Source organism: Sinocyclocheilus grahami, unplaced genomic scaffold, assembly GCF_001515645.1.
Source record: "Sinocyclocheilus grahami isolate Dianchi unplaced genomic scaffold, SAMN03320097.WGS_v1.1 scaffold141.1, whole genome shotgun sequence".
Lineage (NCBI taxonomy): Eukaryota > Metazoa > Chordata > Actinopteri > Cypriniformes > Cyprinidae > Sinocyclocheilus > Sinocyclocheilus grahami.
This window is the reverse complement of record NW_015505320.1, coordinates 1,507,951-1,527,606: the sequence shown is the minus strand read 5'-3', so window position 1 is coordinate 1,527,606 and position 19,656 is coordinate 1,507,951. Positions and strand designations below refer to the sequence as shown.

Sequence of the window (19,656 nt, the reverse complement as noted above, 5' to 3'; positions counted from 1 at the left end):
TTTGGATTTGAGACTTTAGTCTTTGCAACTTTACAGATCTTCTTTATTCACCAAGAGCTTGTAACACTCCAAAGAGAAAGAAAAAATTGAAATCCATCATATGACGCCTTTAATACTGATTCGATGCTGTTGGGGTGTGACTGAGAAGCGAGTCTGTGAATTAAAATGAGCCATATACTTAGTTTTTTACTTGGCCCTGTCTTCATTTTCGGTTTCCTAAAGCTGTTTAACTGGTCCAGCCAAAAGAGTGGTTTTCTAATTGTCTTGTCAGTATTGCTGTTTGTTTGAAAGTGCATTAATTATTTGACAATTAATTTACAGGCCTCTGGAGAATTAAACAAATGTAATGTGCTCCCTTTGGTTTTACCCCAAATACTGGTTAGAAAAGCAACTTTGTGATTCTGAACATGGTGATTCTAAGCTTCTTAAATAAATAATAAAGACATATGTTGTTTTACCCAATCCAGATCCTGGCTTTGATTTTGACTCTGCTGGGCATCGCTGCTTGCATCATCCTTTGAGTGGTTTTTCCTTGGCGTTCCTCCCTCAGATGTGGCAGCTCCGTCTTGAGATGCTGTCCCTTCTTTAGAGCCATGACCAGCCTCTGCTGTTGGCACGTAAATAGCCCCGGGCTCCAGAGGGCCAACCACAGCTGCCTGGTTTTGAATGACTAGAGAGTGGTCTGGTTGATTCCCAGGTAAGCGGTAAGATAACTCAGATATGCCGGGCTCATAGGGGCCCTGTGAGCGACGCAGCACTGGGAGGGTGTGGCTGCTGTAGCAAAACCGCCCATATAGAGTGGTTCCTTGACTGTTGTACTGCCCGGGGTCCAGCGCTCCGGCCTGAGCCCAGCTGCTGTACGCTCGAGCCTTGTCCTGACTGTGTTGTGAATAACGTCTGAGGGAACACAGAATATACTTTATCACGAAAGGAAGTTTGATGCAGATAAAATAAAATAGAAAATAAATGGCAGCACCACAGAAGTAGTAATATATGACTTGTGCAGGATATTCCAAATCCTTTGAAGACATACAAGAGCTTTTTATTAGAAACAGACCAAAATATAAAGGCTATTCACATGAAATGAAAGATTATGATAGTTGCAAAAGCTTTTTTAAAAGTTTTTATGCATATTGTTTAATTAAGTTTTACTTGTATGTTTTTCTCAAGCTTGTATGGAAGCCTGTTTCCGCCACTGAATAAAAAATAAAAAAGGTAATTGCGACTTTTTATCTCACAATTCTGACTATTTTTTTATTTTCTTTTTTTCACAATTGCGAGTTAACAAGTCATAATTGTGAGATATAAACTCGCAAGTCAGAATTGCATGATATAAACTCGCAATTGCTAGACATAAAGTCGCAATTCTGAGAAATAGTCAAAACTGCGAGATATAAACTCACAATTCTGACTTTGTTTCTCAGAATTGCAAGTTTATATCTCGCAATTCTGACTATAACACGCAATTGCGAGAAATTCTGAGAAAAAAAGTCTTTCAGACTTTCAGTTTAAACTAATTTGTTGTTCTTTAAAAATAAAACCAATGTGGAAAAAAAGTTAAAATTCCCTGTTGTTTGTAACAATTCAACATAAAATAAACAATGATCAATTTAGACCTCATTCATCATAGACAATGGAATTATTGTAACCTAAAGAAGTACATGGCTGGCTAATAGGGCTGTGATTTATTAAAACAGTGAATATAAATAAGACATGTAGGATTTTAAAGGGTTTTCAGAAGATTTAAGGCAGAATGAAAAGAAGGAATGCACAATTTGTAGAATTTCTTTTTGATTTTTCAGATTTTTTCTTAAACAGCTTTAGGTTTGCTGTCCTTGTTTGTTGGGCTACATTTGTCCAAAAATATTGTGATTATACATCAATATGCCTATAAAATATAATAATAATAATAATCATCATCACAGTAGTAGTAGTACTAATAAAAAGAATAATAATTTCTTAATATATAAAATAATATTTCTTAAAACTTTAAATATTTTTAAATGTTAAAACTTAAAATGTGTAGCATGGAAAAGAACAGTCAGGATATTCAGCTAAACATCTCCTTTTATGTTCCATGTGAAGAAAAAAAAAACATACAGACTTCAAACAACATGAATAAATTATGCCAGAATTTTAAGTTTGGGGTGAACTATCCCTTTAAGTGCACTGAGGAAGCGCTTTATTAATGTGCAGGATGAGCGAGTTGTTGTAACAGATGTATCCAATGTAATCTTTTATCATATGTGCCCTGCTGAGCCCCACTCACATGTTCCTGCTGTCCAGGGTGCGGTACCCCCTGCGTGCGGTGTGTGGGGCGCTCTGCAGCGCTGTGATGTCGAACGCAGCCGTGTCAGCCTCACCCCCTCCTTCATCATCATACGTGATGATGTTCTCTCTTACATCATCCTCCTCTAAAGGCGAGAGCGAGTCCCTTTTCTGCCTGCGTAGGGACAGAGACAAAGCACTGACAGCTAGAGAGAGAAGAAAGAAAAAGGGAAAGAAAACAGTGAGAGATGAACAGAAAAAGAGTAAGCGTTTTATGATGCCATTTATAAAAAGGGAGGACGTGTGTGTTTGTGCTGGGTGACAAATTTTTGTAATAAAATTGCAGGGTGCTACAGAAAGACAGATACTCAATAGACACATTAGAGCAGCTGGGAAACTAACACTTACACAGAATGATGCCCCACAATTACATTTATTACACAGCTCTAGGGAATTCTTGATTCTGATTGGTCAATCGTAGCATCCAGTGGTCTGATGGTTTTCTAGAATTAATTGGCGTCCATGAAAACACTTTAAATAAGACTGTTCATCCAAATGACTGAAATGGGTGCTACTTTCATGGACTTGCACTTTCTCATTTAATATATATAAACACAACTGCCGCCATCTAGCGTCTGAGTTATTGACCCTAATGTCGATGATCTCAGAGGACTTAAGTATAAAAACTACTGAAATGCTGTTAAAGTGTTCTTCTTGTAGCTAGGCCTTTTGTTTTGTACATTGTAGGGGTATATTTATTTTTCATAATTTTTTTCTTACAGGTCAGTGTTATTTTATTATTATTTCTATACTACTATAGTATTTACTAATATTTTAAAGCTTTTATTTTTATGTATACTGTATTCATTTTAAGTTTTAGTTATTTTGTTATGTGCTTTTGTCATTTTTCATTTTTTCAGTTTTTTTTTACTATTTCTATTTAGCTTCAATTTTTATTTTGAATGTACTTTTTATTATTTAGTTTTAGTCATTTTAGATCTTTAACTTATACTTTTTTATTCTTTTTATATTACTTTATTCTACTTTTAAAACTTAAAGTAAGTTTTATTTCAGTTAGTTGCCAAAGCAACATTTCTAATTTCGTTGCAGTTTTTATCTAAATTAAGGAAAATTATTTTTAATACCTTTAGTTTCAGTTCTAGTTTAACAATAACAACACAGCTAAAGGTAAAATTACAAAATAATTTTAACTCAAATGTGCTTCGAGTCTTGGTCCTGATCACCCTGTCTGTGTTTATTTTGCGATAACGGATATCTGACTGTACATTACCACGGCCATTTGGAAGTTACACTAAACTTACCCAAAAGAGTGGCCACGCAGGCTAAAATGGCCAACAGGGCGGCAGTGCTGAGTCCAGGGGAGGGCAAAGAGGAGTGCTGGGGCAAACAAACCGTCTCTCTGTCCCACTCTGCCTCACTTTGCTTCTCTTTCTCTCCGGCCCGGGCTCCGCCCCTCAGACAGGGGCATACGGACACCGTGACTGTCCCTGTGCTGGTCAAACCGGAGACCCCGTCCCTCAGGACCAGCGGGATGTAGAGAGTGAGGGAGGAAGAAGTAGAGCGAGACAGTGTCTGCAAAGGTGACGCCAGCACCAAACTAGCAGTGGGGCCTAGAAAACGAGAATAATGAAAGAAATAGAGACACACAGGAAAAAGGGGGGCTTTTAGATCAAATTGAGCTCGATGGAACTTTAATTTAATTGAACTCAATCGAGTGCAGTTTAATTCCATTGCTACTCGTATAACATTTGTACAGACCAGTGAGTCCAAATGCAGCATGAATGCCAGAGCACATTTAGTCTGTGTGTGTCGGGAGAAGATAGATGTGGCAGAGAAGCAAAAGCAAACAATGGGGAAAACAAAGGAGCAGGGCACAAAGCAGTCACACAATGCGGTTGCAGACACAGACTAACGGATCAAGAGAGACGCCGATGAACAAGGCTGGGTGGGAGAAACAAATTGTGGAAGAGACTGCAAACCTCCACTCTCCCTGATGCTGAAGTTGAGGGCAATGTTGGAGTCCGGAGGGATGTTAAAATGGACGGCGCTGTCATTTCCTCCCTCGTCTCTATCAATCGCCCGCAACACCTGCACCACCTGAGAAAATGAGATAGGAGAAAGATGGAGAGAGAGAAACAAAATAAGGGGCAGAGCCAAAAGGGAGGAAGGAGAGAAAGAGGAGGAGAGCAAAGAATAATGGAGAGAGAAGATTCATTAAAAAAAAACCTGATCCACATTTTAATCTCAGATATCAGCATTAACCTCGCCAGCACCTTTGCAAATAGGTGACTAGAGACTGATTAGCCCACACCGCACAGTCAAACAATAATTAACTCTGACCGAGTAGCGAGCCTTGGGGAACACCAAACATAGACACAGCTTTAGCATGTGCTCTAAAAATGAGGCGCCGACTCCAGAGATCCACTTAAACTAGAAATAATCACTCGATGGGCCTATTTTTGCAATGCTCCCCCCACACATTAGGGAAAAAGTTAAAACAAAAATGAGCCGTGTGATGCAGATCAGAGCTGTGGGTTAGTGCGGTTGTGCTGAGGCACGAAAATTTTTTTTTTTTTTCTGTGATTTCAGTACTGCTCTGAGATAATGTCAAGTCACATTAATAGTTTTCAGACTCTTAAGGGTCACCAAACATCCCTTGCCATAATGTGACTTGCGCTAAGAAGTTATGCAAGCTTCCAGTTAAGCAAGCAAGCGGACATTCAGTAAGAGCTTTTATCAAAAGTAAATTATACTGTGCCCTAACAAGATAAATTGAAAAAAAGGATCTCTTCTATCTCAACCAGAGTTTTTGTCATAACTAGTTGCAATCACAAGCAACAAGCAAGACAACAGTTTGTTGGTCATGTGGTTGATAAGTCTGCTGCATTGCATCTAGTTGGCCTGCTCACATTGAAATTTAAACTAACAAACACTATCATTAAAAAGGATGCATTAAACTGACAAAAGTGACAGTAAAAAAAAGTTTATAATGTTATAAAATATTTCTATCTCAAATAAATACTGTCCTTTTTAACTTTGTATTCATCAAGGATTCCAGAAGTATCATTATTTCCAAAAAATATTAAAAAAAGAGCACAACCTTTTTCAACACAGATAATAATAAGAAATTTCTGATAAATCACATGACACTGAAGACTGGCTACTAAAAATGCAGCCATCACAGAAATAAATGACATTTTTAAATATATTAAAATAGAAAATAGTTCTTTAAAAATTTAAAAATCCCACTAATAAAACATCATCGAAATAATTAAAACACAGCTATGTGTTCCTAGTTTTATGATCTTCAGCTGCAGCACATTGCGAGTGAAAGAGAGTTTGCAAACTGACACATTATTCTGATTGGCTGTTCTTTGTTGTTTGTTTAATTGTGTTGTAACGTATCAAATACATTGAATCAGTCAATTACTGTATTAAAACAAACACAACAAACAGTGAGTATGTTATTGTTTATAAAGCTTTTATTCAAGAGTCACATTTAAATATTTTGATATATCATTGGAACACAAAATCTTATGGTGTTGACATCTGACGGTGTTGACAAATGTGGCATTTCTTTCACAAAACCAATGGCGTTCATGTGGTAGCCACTGATTTTTTTTCTGTTGATGCTAAATGCTAATGGAACCTGCTTCAAGAGAATACAATTAATACTAATCTTACTTGACGGCGAAGAACCATTTGGCAATTTACACCCCTTATACGAACGTAAAGTTCCTGACCAGAACTGTAATTTATATGCAAATGTCAAAAGGCTAAAAGGGGTCTTTTAAGCCATAAACAGTCCAACTATCATGCATGATCCTACGCAGACGCTACAGTGTCAAGCCACATCATTTTTTTGCATTCAATATGAACAGAAAAATCAGACTAATATCAAACTTAAAGTGCATGTAAACCCATTCAATATTTTTCCAGGACCAACAAGGTTAATAAAAACGTTGATCCAGGACCTACTTATCCTAATTGGTTAAATAACAATAAGCTTTCATTTGACCACAAGCTGTGAAGACAGCAGAATGATGAAGATAGGGAAAAGGACACAAGCTATGACAGCTTAACAGCTGCATGCCACCCAATTAAGAGTTAAAGAAAAGACACGAGTCAGACAAGGAAAAAACACTACAGAATTATGGAAAGTCAGGCAATCGAAACGAATGAGAGAACTGGAATGAAAGGCAAAATGGATGAAAGCCAACAGACCAAAAGATGAGCAGATTATAATGTATATCTATGTATGCGTGAAGCATCCTGTAAATGGGAACAGCAGTGATTCAGCTGCAGGGTAACGGCAGAACTAATCAATCAGCATGCAGGCTGTATAAATGGACACATTCACAGATGTGCACAAAAAATGACTGAAGAAAAAAAAACTTTATGTACCACCAAATCCATATGAAGACAAAGAGTGTGAGTCAGAGAGTCTAAAGGGCTGAAGTTGTGAGAAAAGGTAATTAATCACCCATAATTCATCTGTGACAATTACCAATTGACAATTATTATTAGAGCACTTCCTGTGCTTTTACATTTTGGTGGAGTAACAAATGAACTAGTCAATGGAGACAAGTATGACCTTCTTTGCGCCCATAATAACATTGTTCTCTCACCTGTCCCATGGAGGCAGAGTCACACATGGCTGTGTTGTACTGCCTGTCCAACTCGGGTGCATTGTCGTTTAAATCCAACGTTTCTACAGCAACCACCACCCTGGACACCTGGCTGGGGTTATCTGAGGTAATTGAGAGAGCAGAAAAAGGAAGTCACCAAAAATATACACACATAACACAGCTTGAGACATTTTTTGAGGCGTGCTCGTCTTGAGTCTCGGCCACTGAAGGTAAACTCTCCTCTTTTAAAGTTCATCACACACTTCCATGTGCACATTTTTATGAGAAATCATACGCTGAATAGTGACATTTTTTACAGACTCATGCTCTTTTCCAAAACCTAGGCAGCTGCCTATGGAGGCAGTATTGTAAGTCATTGTACGCACACTCCTGATGTGAAGGCTACTGCAAAAAGTAGCAGCATCACATGCATCATTTGCAGAAAATGAAAACGCATCACGGCAAATGCTGGAAAAAATATTAAACGTTTAAAATGCATTGAGGATATCAGATGAAATGAGAAATGTTAATGGAACAGTTTAACCAAAAACTTAAAAAATTATGTTCCTGAAGCAGTTCTTTCTTTTGTTGAACATAAAAGAAGATATTTAGAAGTATGTTGGTAACCAAACAGTTGACTGTAGCCATTGTCTTCCATAGTATGGAAAAAAAATACTATGCATTTCTTTACAAGTATTGACTACAAAGGTTTGAGCTATATAGGTACAACAATTAACAGGCATTTGAAGAAATTTTATCTTGCTGTTTTTGATATATCACACGTGAAAAATTAAGTACAGTAGCTTCAATATAGTAATGTACATTTTCCATGTAGACTGTATAGTGTAACTAGCCACTTCCTCTAAGTGGTAGTTGTTAGCTTAGCTTGGCTATTTTTGCCATAGAGTAGGTTGTACATTGTACAGTTTTTTGAGTAGTTTGCACAATGATAGGCAAATGGTTAGACTGCTAGGTAGGCAGAAGACAGCAGCAGGGCACCTCACTACGTTTTGTAACAGAGTTTCAGCAAAATTCTAGACCAGAGGTCCCCAACCACCGGGTCGCGAGCCACTACCGGGCTGTGGAAGAATTGCTGCGGGTCGCAAGAACGTTCTGGGAAAAATGTGTATAGATATGACACTCTGTTATTTATTTATGTTAATGATTGTTCTAATTATTCTGTATTTTCATTGTATGCGATATGGATTAGCAATTTGACAATTTCATGTTAAATAAGTAAATGAAAGATTGCTCTGATCTGCCACACATTAGGAGTTAAATGGATCACAGTTGAGCCGTAATACGTATGGATGAGCACGCACGTGATTCGTAGATTAATTTGCCAATTTACACATACAAGTAATTTTAAACGACAAGAAGAAGAAACGAAAGAGAGCTCAATTCCGCAAGAATATTTTCCGAACGTAACCGGTCTGTAGTGTAAAAAGGTTGGAGACCCCTCTTCTAGACGAATGGCTTGTCATGACAAACAAACAGCTTTCAGTAGCTTTTAATCCAGAATAGTTTTCAGTTGGCATTTTGGTGCAGTTTAGGTTGCACTGGAAAACAAACTTAATGGATTGGTGTGAGCCTAAAGAGAAATTGAAATCTCTATCGTTATAATTCAGTCCCACACACTTGCCTGTGGTTTGGACTGCTTTCACACAAATGTCTTGGACTGGATCCACACACACACATCGAGCTGTGACATGATGTTGTGGATTAGTGCCCACTGCTTCACATTACTGGGAAGAGGCTTCACATACAATAGCCATCAGGCCTCCCTGAAGCCGCTTAGACCTACTTTCCATACTATAACACAGCACCATAGATCCTAGAGTAACATGCCATCTCCCTGAGCAGTACAAATTCAATGTATGTTTAAATGGTTTAATCCATGCATACATAATAAGTAAATCAATACAACACAAATCCAATAAAATTTAGCCATTGATATTGCAACTTTATAAACTAACTGACAGTTTCGAAAGAACAGGACATGATGTAAAGGCTGTGATCAGGAATGTCGCAAACCGGATTTGAATTTATCACTATTTTCACTAGTAGACATGGTGGCATGGACATTTTCAACCAGTATTAAGCATTCTTGACCTAATGATCAACATGCCATTCTTGGACGATGTTCATGTCAGTGTACCTTATAGGGAGTTATGAACTATAAATAGCAAAGCTAACATTTTCCAGTAGTGACAGTAGCTTGGCTGTTTTTAAAATAATGCAGCTTTTCCAGTAACAAGCTACTTTTGAAACATGCAGTGGTGTAGCGTGACAAATCACTGTTTTTAATGTCACATTATATTGTGCACACAGCTTTACAGCCGAGCAAACTGAGGCATTAATCTAATGTGCTCTCCTGAACTGTATTCTATCCTCAATATACCAACCTTGGGAGTTTTTTAGTAAACTAAACTTAAACATATTAAAATAAATTGATTAAATAAATTCAATTAAAATAAACATACTAAAAATACTTGAATATAATTTTTCTCTATAAAAAGAGGCAGTGATTTCTGCACAAAGACATGATTTGATGATTTGTTTCTTTTCAAACTGGTTCATTGTAATGAACTGTCCAAAAAGAAACGATTCACTGATTCATGTCTAGGTGCAGCAGTGTTGTTAATCTTAAAGGGGACCTATTATGCAAAATTCCCTGTCGCAAGGTGTTTGGACATAAATGTGTGTTGGCAGTGTTTGTACACAAACCACCCTATAATGATAAAAATTCACCCACTCCTTTTTTTTTAATCCCCATAAATAATAAGCAGTGTCTCCCAATGGCTTATTTTTAGCATTGGTGCTAATGTGACGTCACATTAGCCACAGGCCCTGCCCACGAATGTTGACAGACACTGCTGTTTTAAGTGAGTTGTACACAGTCCGCCATTGCTGCACTGACAAGAATGTCTCCCAAGCGTTTTATGTGTTCCGTTGCTGGATGTATTAATCCACATAGCTCTCTCCATTTACTCCCGAAATCTGAGCTGCTATAGACGAGGTGGATTAAATTTGTTTTAGAAGAAAATGCTCCCTCAACTCTACAGAAATTCGTTTATGTCTGCACTAATCATTTTACACCGGACTGCTTTGTGAATGAGGGTCAGTATAAAGCAGGTTTTGCACAAAAGTTGCTCCTGAAGAATGGAGCAGTGCCAACTGTTCGTGATCCAGCTAATGTTACGCCATCTAGAAGAAGTATCACACGTTTGTTTTCCAAACTGCTTTTCTGAAAGAGCTTCTTGGCACTCTGTAAGGCTAAAGTTGCTATAGCTACCATTGTCTGTCTGATTTCACTGATGCTGCCTTCACGTTCTACCAGAAGGATCGTGAATAGGAATGTGGTAGTTAAAAATAGCATATGAAAACAATGTGAAATCGACCGCTTGAATTTGTCTAGCTCATAATCATATTCAGGATTTACAAAGCTTGTGTTAGCACGCGATGGCACCATGAGACCAGCTATGTTGTTATTTTTATAGCACCATTTTTATTTTTATAATGTTTTGTTATTGCTGGCATGATGCAGGTGCGCGAGCTCTAGAAACTCCACCCTCTTCTGAAAGGGGAGGCGGGACCACTAGCTCGTTTTCATTTAAAGGGACAAACACAAAAAACAGGGCGTTTTGGCTCATACCCTAAAAATGGCAATTTCAACAAGCTATAAAATATTTTCTGTAGTGTATTTTGAACTAAAACTTCACATACACACTCTGGGGACATCAGAGACTTATTTCACATCTTGTAAAAAGGGGCATAATAGATCACCTTTAAAGGGGTCATCGGATGCCCATTTTCCACAAGTTGGTATGATTATTTAGGGTCTTAATGAAAAGTCTGTAACATAGTTTGGTTAAAATTGACCTTTTACCTAAAAATTTACCAAAAAAACACCTTTTTTTACCCTGTCAAAAAACGTCTCTTTTCAGAGCAAGCCGTTTTGTAGCATTTTCCTTTAAATGTTAATGAGCTCTGCTGAGCCCACCCCTCTCTTCCGAGCTGCTCTCTGAGGGACTGTTTACTTTAGCTGCATTCATCGTGAAACTTACCAATTAGCACATTATTAGGAAAGGTGATTTGCAAAGATTCATTAAAAAACCTTATACTCACTTCTTCTGTAGGTGAAGCTGGATGACGAATGATTCGCGCGAACATAGACGCATTTAGGTAGATCTGGGCGCATTCCCTTCAAAAACAAACGTAATCCACTGTGTCTTCAGCGGCTCAGATGTCGGGAGTAAAGGACGACTGCTATGTTCATTATTACATCCAACAACAAAACACCTCAATCGCTTGGGAGTCATTCTTATCTACATCTGCTCCAGCGGTGAAACAATGGCGAACTGATGACAGCTCACTCAGGGTGGGTCTAAGGTAAGACGCCAGTCCAGTCTGTGCTGAAACGCTACTGTCAATCAAACTATCGTGGGAGGGGCCTGTTTTTGTGACGTCACACAGACGGGCATCTGAGATCAGCTCGATTTAAGAAAGGGGTAAAGATTTTAGTAGATTAAAAAAAAAAAACACTGGGTGGATTTTTATCATTATAGGGTGGTTGTGTACACACACTGCCAACACACATTTCAGTTCAAACAACTTGTAAAAGTGCATATAGCATCCGATGACCCCTTTAACTAAAACTAAAAATTTTACTTAAATAAAGCTGAAATAAACTAAAATGAACAACTTTCCAATAAAAATTTAATGAATGTTGCCTTGGCTGAAACTGGAAAAAAAACTGAAATGAAAGTAAATTAAAGCTACATAAAAATATAGGCCTGCATATGAAAATGGAAAACTAAAAATCTAAAAATAAAAGCTAATTCTAAATATCTAAAAAACAAAAAAAGTATCTAAATAATACTAAAATAAAAATTATGTGCAAAAGTCACTACTTTTAGATATTATAGATAGGCTATATTTAGCAATATTCTATTAACTATATTCTATTTTTGCTGTTGTTGTATTAAACTATGTTATGTGTAAATGTAATGCTGTCACCCTAATCAAGATACACTCATTCAATGATTCAGAAACTTCTGAACTCTGATTATATTATATAACCGGACAACTATATATGGATATTCATCCAATTATATAACTGTATAACTGGATAATTAAGTAGCCTTTTATTTGTAGCTTACTGTAGCTCACTACTTCCCTAATGCTGTGACTGTGTGTATGTACCTCTCTGTGTGGCAATGATGGTAATATTATGCCACTGCTCATGCTCACGGTCCAGCTCGGTCACTGTAGTGATGAGCCCGGTGTCTGGAGTGATGCGGAACAGAGCTTCTGGGTCAGACTGAGGATCGATGGAGAACCTGAGGGAGATAGAAGATAAAAAAGACAAATGGAGAGGGAGAAGCGTGTGGCATACACAAGAGGTGAGCAGATGCATGAAGCCCCGGCTCATCATTAGCAAAGTAAGAATCCTCAGATCCCTAGCAAGGCACGGTTAAAATAACTGTAGTTCACTGGGATGAATATTGATCACTGGGCTTTTCCATGTGGAAACAAGCAAACACGTCTTGTAACATGAATAGCCTGAGCTCTGTGATAATGTTTTGAAGAGTTTTAACACAGGACACAAAATAGCACACAACCATAATTAATTAATGACATCATGGCTCTGTTCCAAAGTCTAATAAGCTCTCTACCCGGTCGGCTGCTTTAAGCATCCCAGGCATATTCCTGATACGAAGACTGTTGCAAACAACAGGCAGCAAAATTATGCTGCCTTTTTAGATTCCTCACTAGAGCCAAATTCTAAAGCAGTGTGTGTTTCCACTGTTAATAACTTAATGAATTAAGCAGTTTTTTATATTTACATTTTTAAAAGATGTAATGTACATTTATGACACTATACTTTGTGTTTTATTACATTAGCATTAATTAATTACAGTTATCGCTGCTGTGTGGGTGTTTCTAATAACGGCTAATTTGACATCTTTCTCTCTTCTGACCAATGTGATCCATCTCTTGAGATATGCTATTGTGAATTTTTCCTAAAAATAAATAAATACCTAAACACACACACATATATATATATATATATATATATATATATATATATATAATAGGGCTGGGCAAGTTAACGCGTTATTATCGTGTTAACGCATTAATTAATTAACGCCGACAATTATTTAATTGCACATTAACGCAGTTTTTTTCCTTATTATTATCATTTTGAAAGTCCGTTGCTCACTGGCTCTAAATACACAAACAAACCATGGGTCACAGGAGGGGTGGGATGTTGATCAGTACTGGCTTGGGATGGGAGTCATCACGTGTCTCAACCAATGAGAGCATTTGGGGGTGTGCCTAAATGCGATTAAGACTGCAGCAGCACTCACATGAACGCTCCCGATAAAATTATTTAGGCTAAGTATCAACATTCACAAACAACTGTTCACTGTTATTTTTAACAAAAGAATGCAACATGCTCGTAATCAATAAGAGGGAAATAGGAAGTTTCCGATAGCACGTGAAGATAGCAGAGAAGCGCTTTCACTCAGCACATTGGAGTGCATCGTTTTGTTAACTTTGTGGTTTATTATTTTGAGTCGTTTGGGACGTGTTAACACACGGCCCTCTCACAATATATTGCTTTACAGATCTATCACCTTTGCCGCTCAGAAATGTCCACACAATCATGCTGCACGTATCAGAAGCTCCGCGCTCGGATATATATAATAATTTATATATAATTATTCAGGTTGGAAGTGAATAAATTTCTTATATTCAGGTGTGCATAATTATTAAGCAGATTTTCTTTTACAGATAAAATGAGCCAAAAAAGACATTTAACTCAGACTGAAAGTAAAAAATTATTAAATGCCCATGAGAAATATTCAAAACTAATACAATACTAGAAATTGCAAAGTTAATGCATAACCATTGTACAGCAAAATGCTCAGTGGGTCAGCAGGGTCAGTCAAAAACATGTGGAGAAGAAAAGATGCATGTTAACTGCAAAAAAATTAGGAATTAAGGTGAAGAATTAGGTGTGAAATCACCAGGAACCATTTAGTCTCCAGCACCACCATTTTTCAGAACTGCAACCTACCTGGAGTCTCCAGAAGTACAAGGTGTTAGGTTCTCAGAGACTTAGGTTAAGTATAGAATCCTAAAAAATTACCCCTACTTAATAAGAATCACATACTGAATAGGGATGCACCGATACCACTTTTTCCAGTACTCGCCCGATACCGATACTTTATTTTTTGGTACTTCTCGATATCGAGTACTGATACTGATATTTTTATTGCATTTGTACATTTTTTAAATATTGGGTACAGAAACCAAAAGAGTATGTATAATGTTAAGGTTAACTTCATTTATCAAATAGATACAATCAATGCAAAATGTATTCAGACACCTTCAACATTTCTCACATTATCACAGTTTATTCGCAATAGTTTAGAAAATGGAAATAAAATATGACTAGGACTCAGAGTTAAACTGTGTCAGAACAAATTCAGCTTGATAATGTTAGATAACTTTGATAGAAAGGTATGTAATGGATTACAATCAACTAAAAATTATTCAGACGGCTGTTATTATGACAGTATTTACACAACTATCAATACTTAGTCGCACAACCCTTAGCCTTAATGACAGCCTGTAGTCTCCTGGGCATGCTGTCATCCAGGTTCATGCAAACCTGAACTTCATCCCAGACTCGGCCTGAATAATGTTTGGTCCCAAATTTGTATCAGTTTTACTGTAAGTCCACTGCATGAAGATAATTTTTGGGTATAATTTGTCACAGTTTAATTTATTTTGCTATCCTCACTTACATAAATGAACTAGTGTCCTGCACCCACTAGTAAAAAAATGTCAAAATTATATCTGGTCTCTGAATAATTTTAGGTTTGACTGTATATTCTTTGGTTATTTTCACACTTAATTATGCCCATTAAAATGTATTTTACAAGTTTTTGTTACTTTCACTGTTCATTTTTTTGCTCTATGGTACATCCTCTTTAATTTAATAGTATTAGAGCTGCTCCATTGCAGTGGCTTAGTACTGTAATCACACGCTTTGCTGTAATAATGCAGGGAACCACTCATTATAAATCTCCTAACTGTGATATTTTCAGAAATAGAAGTCACGTTTTTTTTTCATCTGAAACGTGCTGTGATTTATATTCCAAAGCTACTCATATAATGTAGAAACACTCAAGCAAGCAAAACATGCACAACGCATGCATGTATTTGTACTGGTGCAGAATGAGAGGGACAAGTACAGCCTAGCGCATTTCACACAGGCTGCTAGATTCACTTTCGCCAGAAAGTCACGTAGGATGAAAATAAATTATGTTTATAGTGAATACCCCTATAAATGGTCTTATTTTTCAGATTTAGTTTTAATCCAAATGATGCGTGTGCTAAGTGAGTGAACATAAAAGATCACACAACAGAAGTGCGTGCGGTCTCTCTGTCTCTCCCTCCCTACTGTTAAGTAGGCTAACTTGTGCATTGTTTAACTTACTTGTTTTGGCATATCTGAATGAACTACAAACTTTCCAGAAAGGTATATTCCCTTGACAAGCTTGTGCATCTGCGCCGCCGCACGCTCAATCCACTCAGCGTGCTTTGCTTATCAGCTTGCGCACATCAGCATACAGGCGTTAATACTGAATGTTTAACATTATATTCATTGCATACATATATCCTTAATCTCCAATAACTCCATTCTGCTGTCTGTTGTCGGTGTTTCTTTGTCTGAATATGGCACTTTTATTTATTTTAGCAGACGCTTTTATCCAAAGCGACTTACAAATTAGGGCAACAGAAGCAATCAATTGTAGTATTAAAACAACTAAAAACAGATCCAACACTAAAAGCTAAAACTTTATAAATACTACTTATACACATTTTAAAAATAAAGAAATTAAATAAAAATGACAAATGCATACAACAAAATTTCAAAACTTAACATTTAAATGAAAAACAAAAGATAAGGCTAAAAACAATTCAAAATATTAAAGAACAAAAGGTATAAGAGAATAATAATGATTCTAACATAACACTAAGCCAAACACAAAAAAAACAACTACATATATGTCATGGACTAATGGTTAGAGAGTTGGACTTGTAACCCAAAGATCGCAGGTTCGAGTCTCGGTACAGGCAGGGGAGTATTATGGGGAGTGAATGTACAGCTCTCTCTTCTGACCTCAATAGCATGCAAAAATCACTGCTCCGTGTGTGTTCACTACTCACTCTTGTGTGTTTGCACTTGGACGGGTTAAATGCAGAACACAAATTGAGCTGTTCTGAGTATAGGACACCGTACTAGGTCACTTTCAAGAAAGTCACATTATGCATCAATTGGACAGATGTAAACTGCTTGCATTTGTTTGTAACAAGGTCTAAAAAAAATACTCACTTATCACATGCTGTGTAGTATCGGGGCATTTTAACGAGTACAAGTACGAGTACAGGAGCTTAGTATCGGGCTCGATACCGATATCGGTATCAGTGCATCCCTAATACTGAAGTGTAGTAAAATACTTGAAGACTGATTTTTTTTTATATATATAGGCTTTATAGACAGATAAGTTGAGAGTGACTCTTGAAGGACCAGCACAACATCCTCTTGTACTACTGTTTGAAGAATTTATCTTCCAGAATCTGGCAGTAAGTTTTGGGAGTTCATTTTTAGTCCATCTTGAGATTTTATCTGTAGAAGACAACCTGCTTAATAATTATGCACACCTGAATATAAGGCGTTTTTCACTTCCAGCCTTCATGAACAATAATGTATAAGTTATAAGTGATTAAATACAAGATTAATAGTAGTTATTTAGATTGATGTTGTTTGGAATTGGTAAAATGTGCTTGGAAAAAATATATAATCAGAATATCAACTTGCATAATAATTATGCATGCACTGTATTTTCCCCCTTTGGCTGTCATCAGCAATGCAAGGAATGTTGTGATTGGTTGTCAAGGCAGCCATTTTTGGCCAGACAGAAACTGCACACAGGCTGAATGTACTGTAAATATAAGTCTCTGTAAATCCACTGACTGACAGCAGGTGGCGCTTATGGAAAAGCTGTTTCCCATAACCTCCGTGGACAAAGCAGTATTGCGATTAAGAACACTTCCTTTAGGTATTGCATGGAGCGAAGATGAAAACAAAATGCCATCGAATCGTCAGAACCTTCAGAGGTACATTCATATAATTAATACATTCATATATTAATTTGTATAATTCCCTTAGCACTCTTTTAAAACCTCCCAGTTTTTCGCCCTGTTTTCACTCAAAACGAAAAGCTCTGCCTGCTGTGCACATGTGAGACTGTTACTGAAAACTGTGCTTTATGGTGGACAGTATTTTTTTATCGTGAGTTGTTCAAATTGTGGTAATCTAATATGGTTTTAATGATAATTAACATATGAAACGGTAATACTAACCATCTGGAATTTTATCATGATTTATCGTCAAACCGGTAATCGTTACATCCCTAGTACACCCTTATTCTCCCATATCCTGCACACACGAGTGTCTACCCGCCCGAGGCTCTGGACTCTGAGCATAACTTGTTTTTCTATAACAAACTATAAAATATTTTCTATAAAAACGTTAATGTCCTGGCAGTGGCAAATAGCATTGGTTTTAGATTTAATTTGATTACATTAATGTTTAAGTTGAGATTTACAATAAATATTTGAACTGCTACAATGTAAAAGGAATACTGCTGTAAAAAAGCACCGTATTTTTTTAAAGTGTTTGCAAACCAAATGTTATTACATTTTTGTTCATATAGCAGTACTTTTAATCGAAAAAAGTGCACAATACACTACTTTTGAATTCATTATTGAATTCTGTGCATAACAATGCAATTAATCGTGATAAAAAAAAATTAATCGTTGCTCATATGTATATATATTTGTTGTAGTTCACATTCACCACTAGAGCAGGGTTATTATAGCTAACTAAAACTAAAACCATACTTTTTTTTTATAACTAAAATAAAATAAAATAAAATATTTAAAAAGTATTATTTCTGCTAGTTGCCAAAGAAACATTTCTCATTTTTAATTTAGTTTAATCTGATGTATTAAAATAACTAAAACCAAAATAATGATGAATTAAAACAAAAAAAAATGAATGAATGAATAAATAAATCGATCTGACGAAAATAAAAAACAAAATTACCAAAACACTGACCAAAATTAAAATGAAAATAGAATACAAATATTATACATAAATAAAAGAATGTAAAAAATATAGAAAATATATCAATCAAATATAAAAATATGTATTTTTATTACAATTAAAATGAAATATTAATAATAACTATAATAGCATCTCAGTGATACTAAAATAAAACTACACTATAGAGGTTAGCAAATTATGACGACTTCTGCTTCTGAGAACCCTGGAAATGTGAAAAGGGTCCATGAGCTCAGTGAATATTTTCATCCAAGATGGTGCATGAAGTCATTTCATACAGAACTTAACAGTACTAATAAATACTTTCATACACTCTTAAAAATAAAGGTGCTTCACGATGCCATAGAAGAACCTTTTTGTCTAAATGGTTCCATAAAGAACCTTTAACATCTGAAGAACCTTTCTGTTTCACAAAAGGTTCTTTGTGGCGGAAGAAGGTTCTTCAGATTATAAAAAGGTAAGAAAGAGATGGTTCTTTAAAGAACCTTTGACTAAATGGTTATTTGTGGAACCAAAAAGGGTTCTTCTATGGCATTGCTTGAAGAACCTTTTGAAGCACCTTTATTTTTAAGAGGGTATACTACATTTAATAAATACTACAAACACTACATTCAGTGTAGTGTAAGTATGCAGCCTGTACCTGATGTTGTTTGTGAGCCCCGTATCTGGGTCCACGGCGCTGACCCGTCCCACTGTGCAGGCCGGTGGGCAGTTCTCAGACACATCCATTCGGTAGCGTGCCCGTGAGAAACGAGGGGGCTCATCTGCGTCTAGCACGGCCACTCTGATCGAAGCACGGTCTTTAAAGGGCCCACGCCGAAGGAACCGAGGGTCCACGATGGGGTTCAGAACCTCCACTGAGAAAGAGTAAGAGCTGCGGCTCTCATAGTCCACTGCCTGTAAACCAAACAAAAACATGATTATGAAACATAAACATAATGACAAGACCGAAATGCTCATACTGCCACATGAGCAACACAACTGAACATATCACACTCACCACATGTCACAGTCCATACCGCACACATTAAATAATCACTGATGGATTATTAAATGGCTCTATTGGACTTTTGCTCAAACCAGCAGGGGGCCCTGGTGAACTGCAGAAACAGCAGTGTTGTTATTGCTAAGGGTGCTTTCACACAAGCACTTTTGGGGTGCACCCTGGTTCGATTGACATCAGAGTTCGGTTCGTTTGGATGATGTGAACGCTGTCTTCCGAACTCGGGTGCACACCCGCGAACCGTACTCGAGTCCGCTTGAAAAGGGTGGTCTGGGGTACAGTTCATGTGAACTCCGGTATGGTTCGCTGTTGATGTTAATGCAATCGTACCAAATCGTGGAAGTGAACCACTATTAATGATGTATTATTTGATAAAATAATACAATTATATTTGATATTATTTGTGTGTGTGTTTCACTCACTTTCCTGCCGAGCATGACTGACGCGCTGCAAACAGAGAGCTGTATATCTCATTTCTGTTTGCCTTCAGCGTTCTTTAGAGCATTTGCAGTACATTTGCCGTTATG

The 19,656-nt window shown here is 36.9% G+C and overlaps 1 protein-coding gene across 3 annotated transcripts in view; it reads right to left on the bottom strand.

Annotated features, from left to right (window-relative positions):
- Nucleotides 1-19,656, bottom strand: part of cdh24b (cadherin 24, type 2b) — a 169,670-nt gene that overhangs the window by 4,681 nt on the left and 145,333 nt on the right. For all 3 annotated transcript variants that reach the window (XM_016280562.1, XM_016280559.1, XM_016280561.1), the window contains 7 exons: nucleotides 18,767-19,023; nucleotides 12,123-12,259; nucleotides 6,918-7,039; nucleotides 4,269-4,386; nucleotides 3,591-3,899; nucleotides 2,270-2,474; nucleotides 459-897 (listed from right to left, as the gene is read on the bottom strand). In XM_016280562.1, coding sequence (XP_016136048.1) covers nucleotides 459-897; nucleotides 2,270-2,474; nucleotides 3,591-3,899; nucleotides 4,269-4,386; nucleotides 6,918-7,039; nucleotides 12,123-12,259; nucleotides 18,767-19,023 — 1,587 coding nt within the window. The remainder of the gene's footprint in view (nucleotides 1-458; nucleotides 898-2,269; nucleotides 2,475-3,590; nucleotides 3,900-4,268; nucleotides 4,387-6,917; nucleotides 7,040-12,122; nucleotides 12,260-18,766; nucleotides 19,024-19,656) is intronic.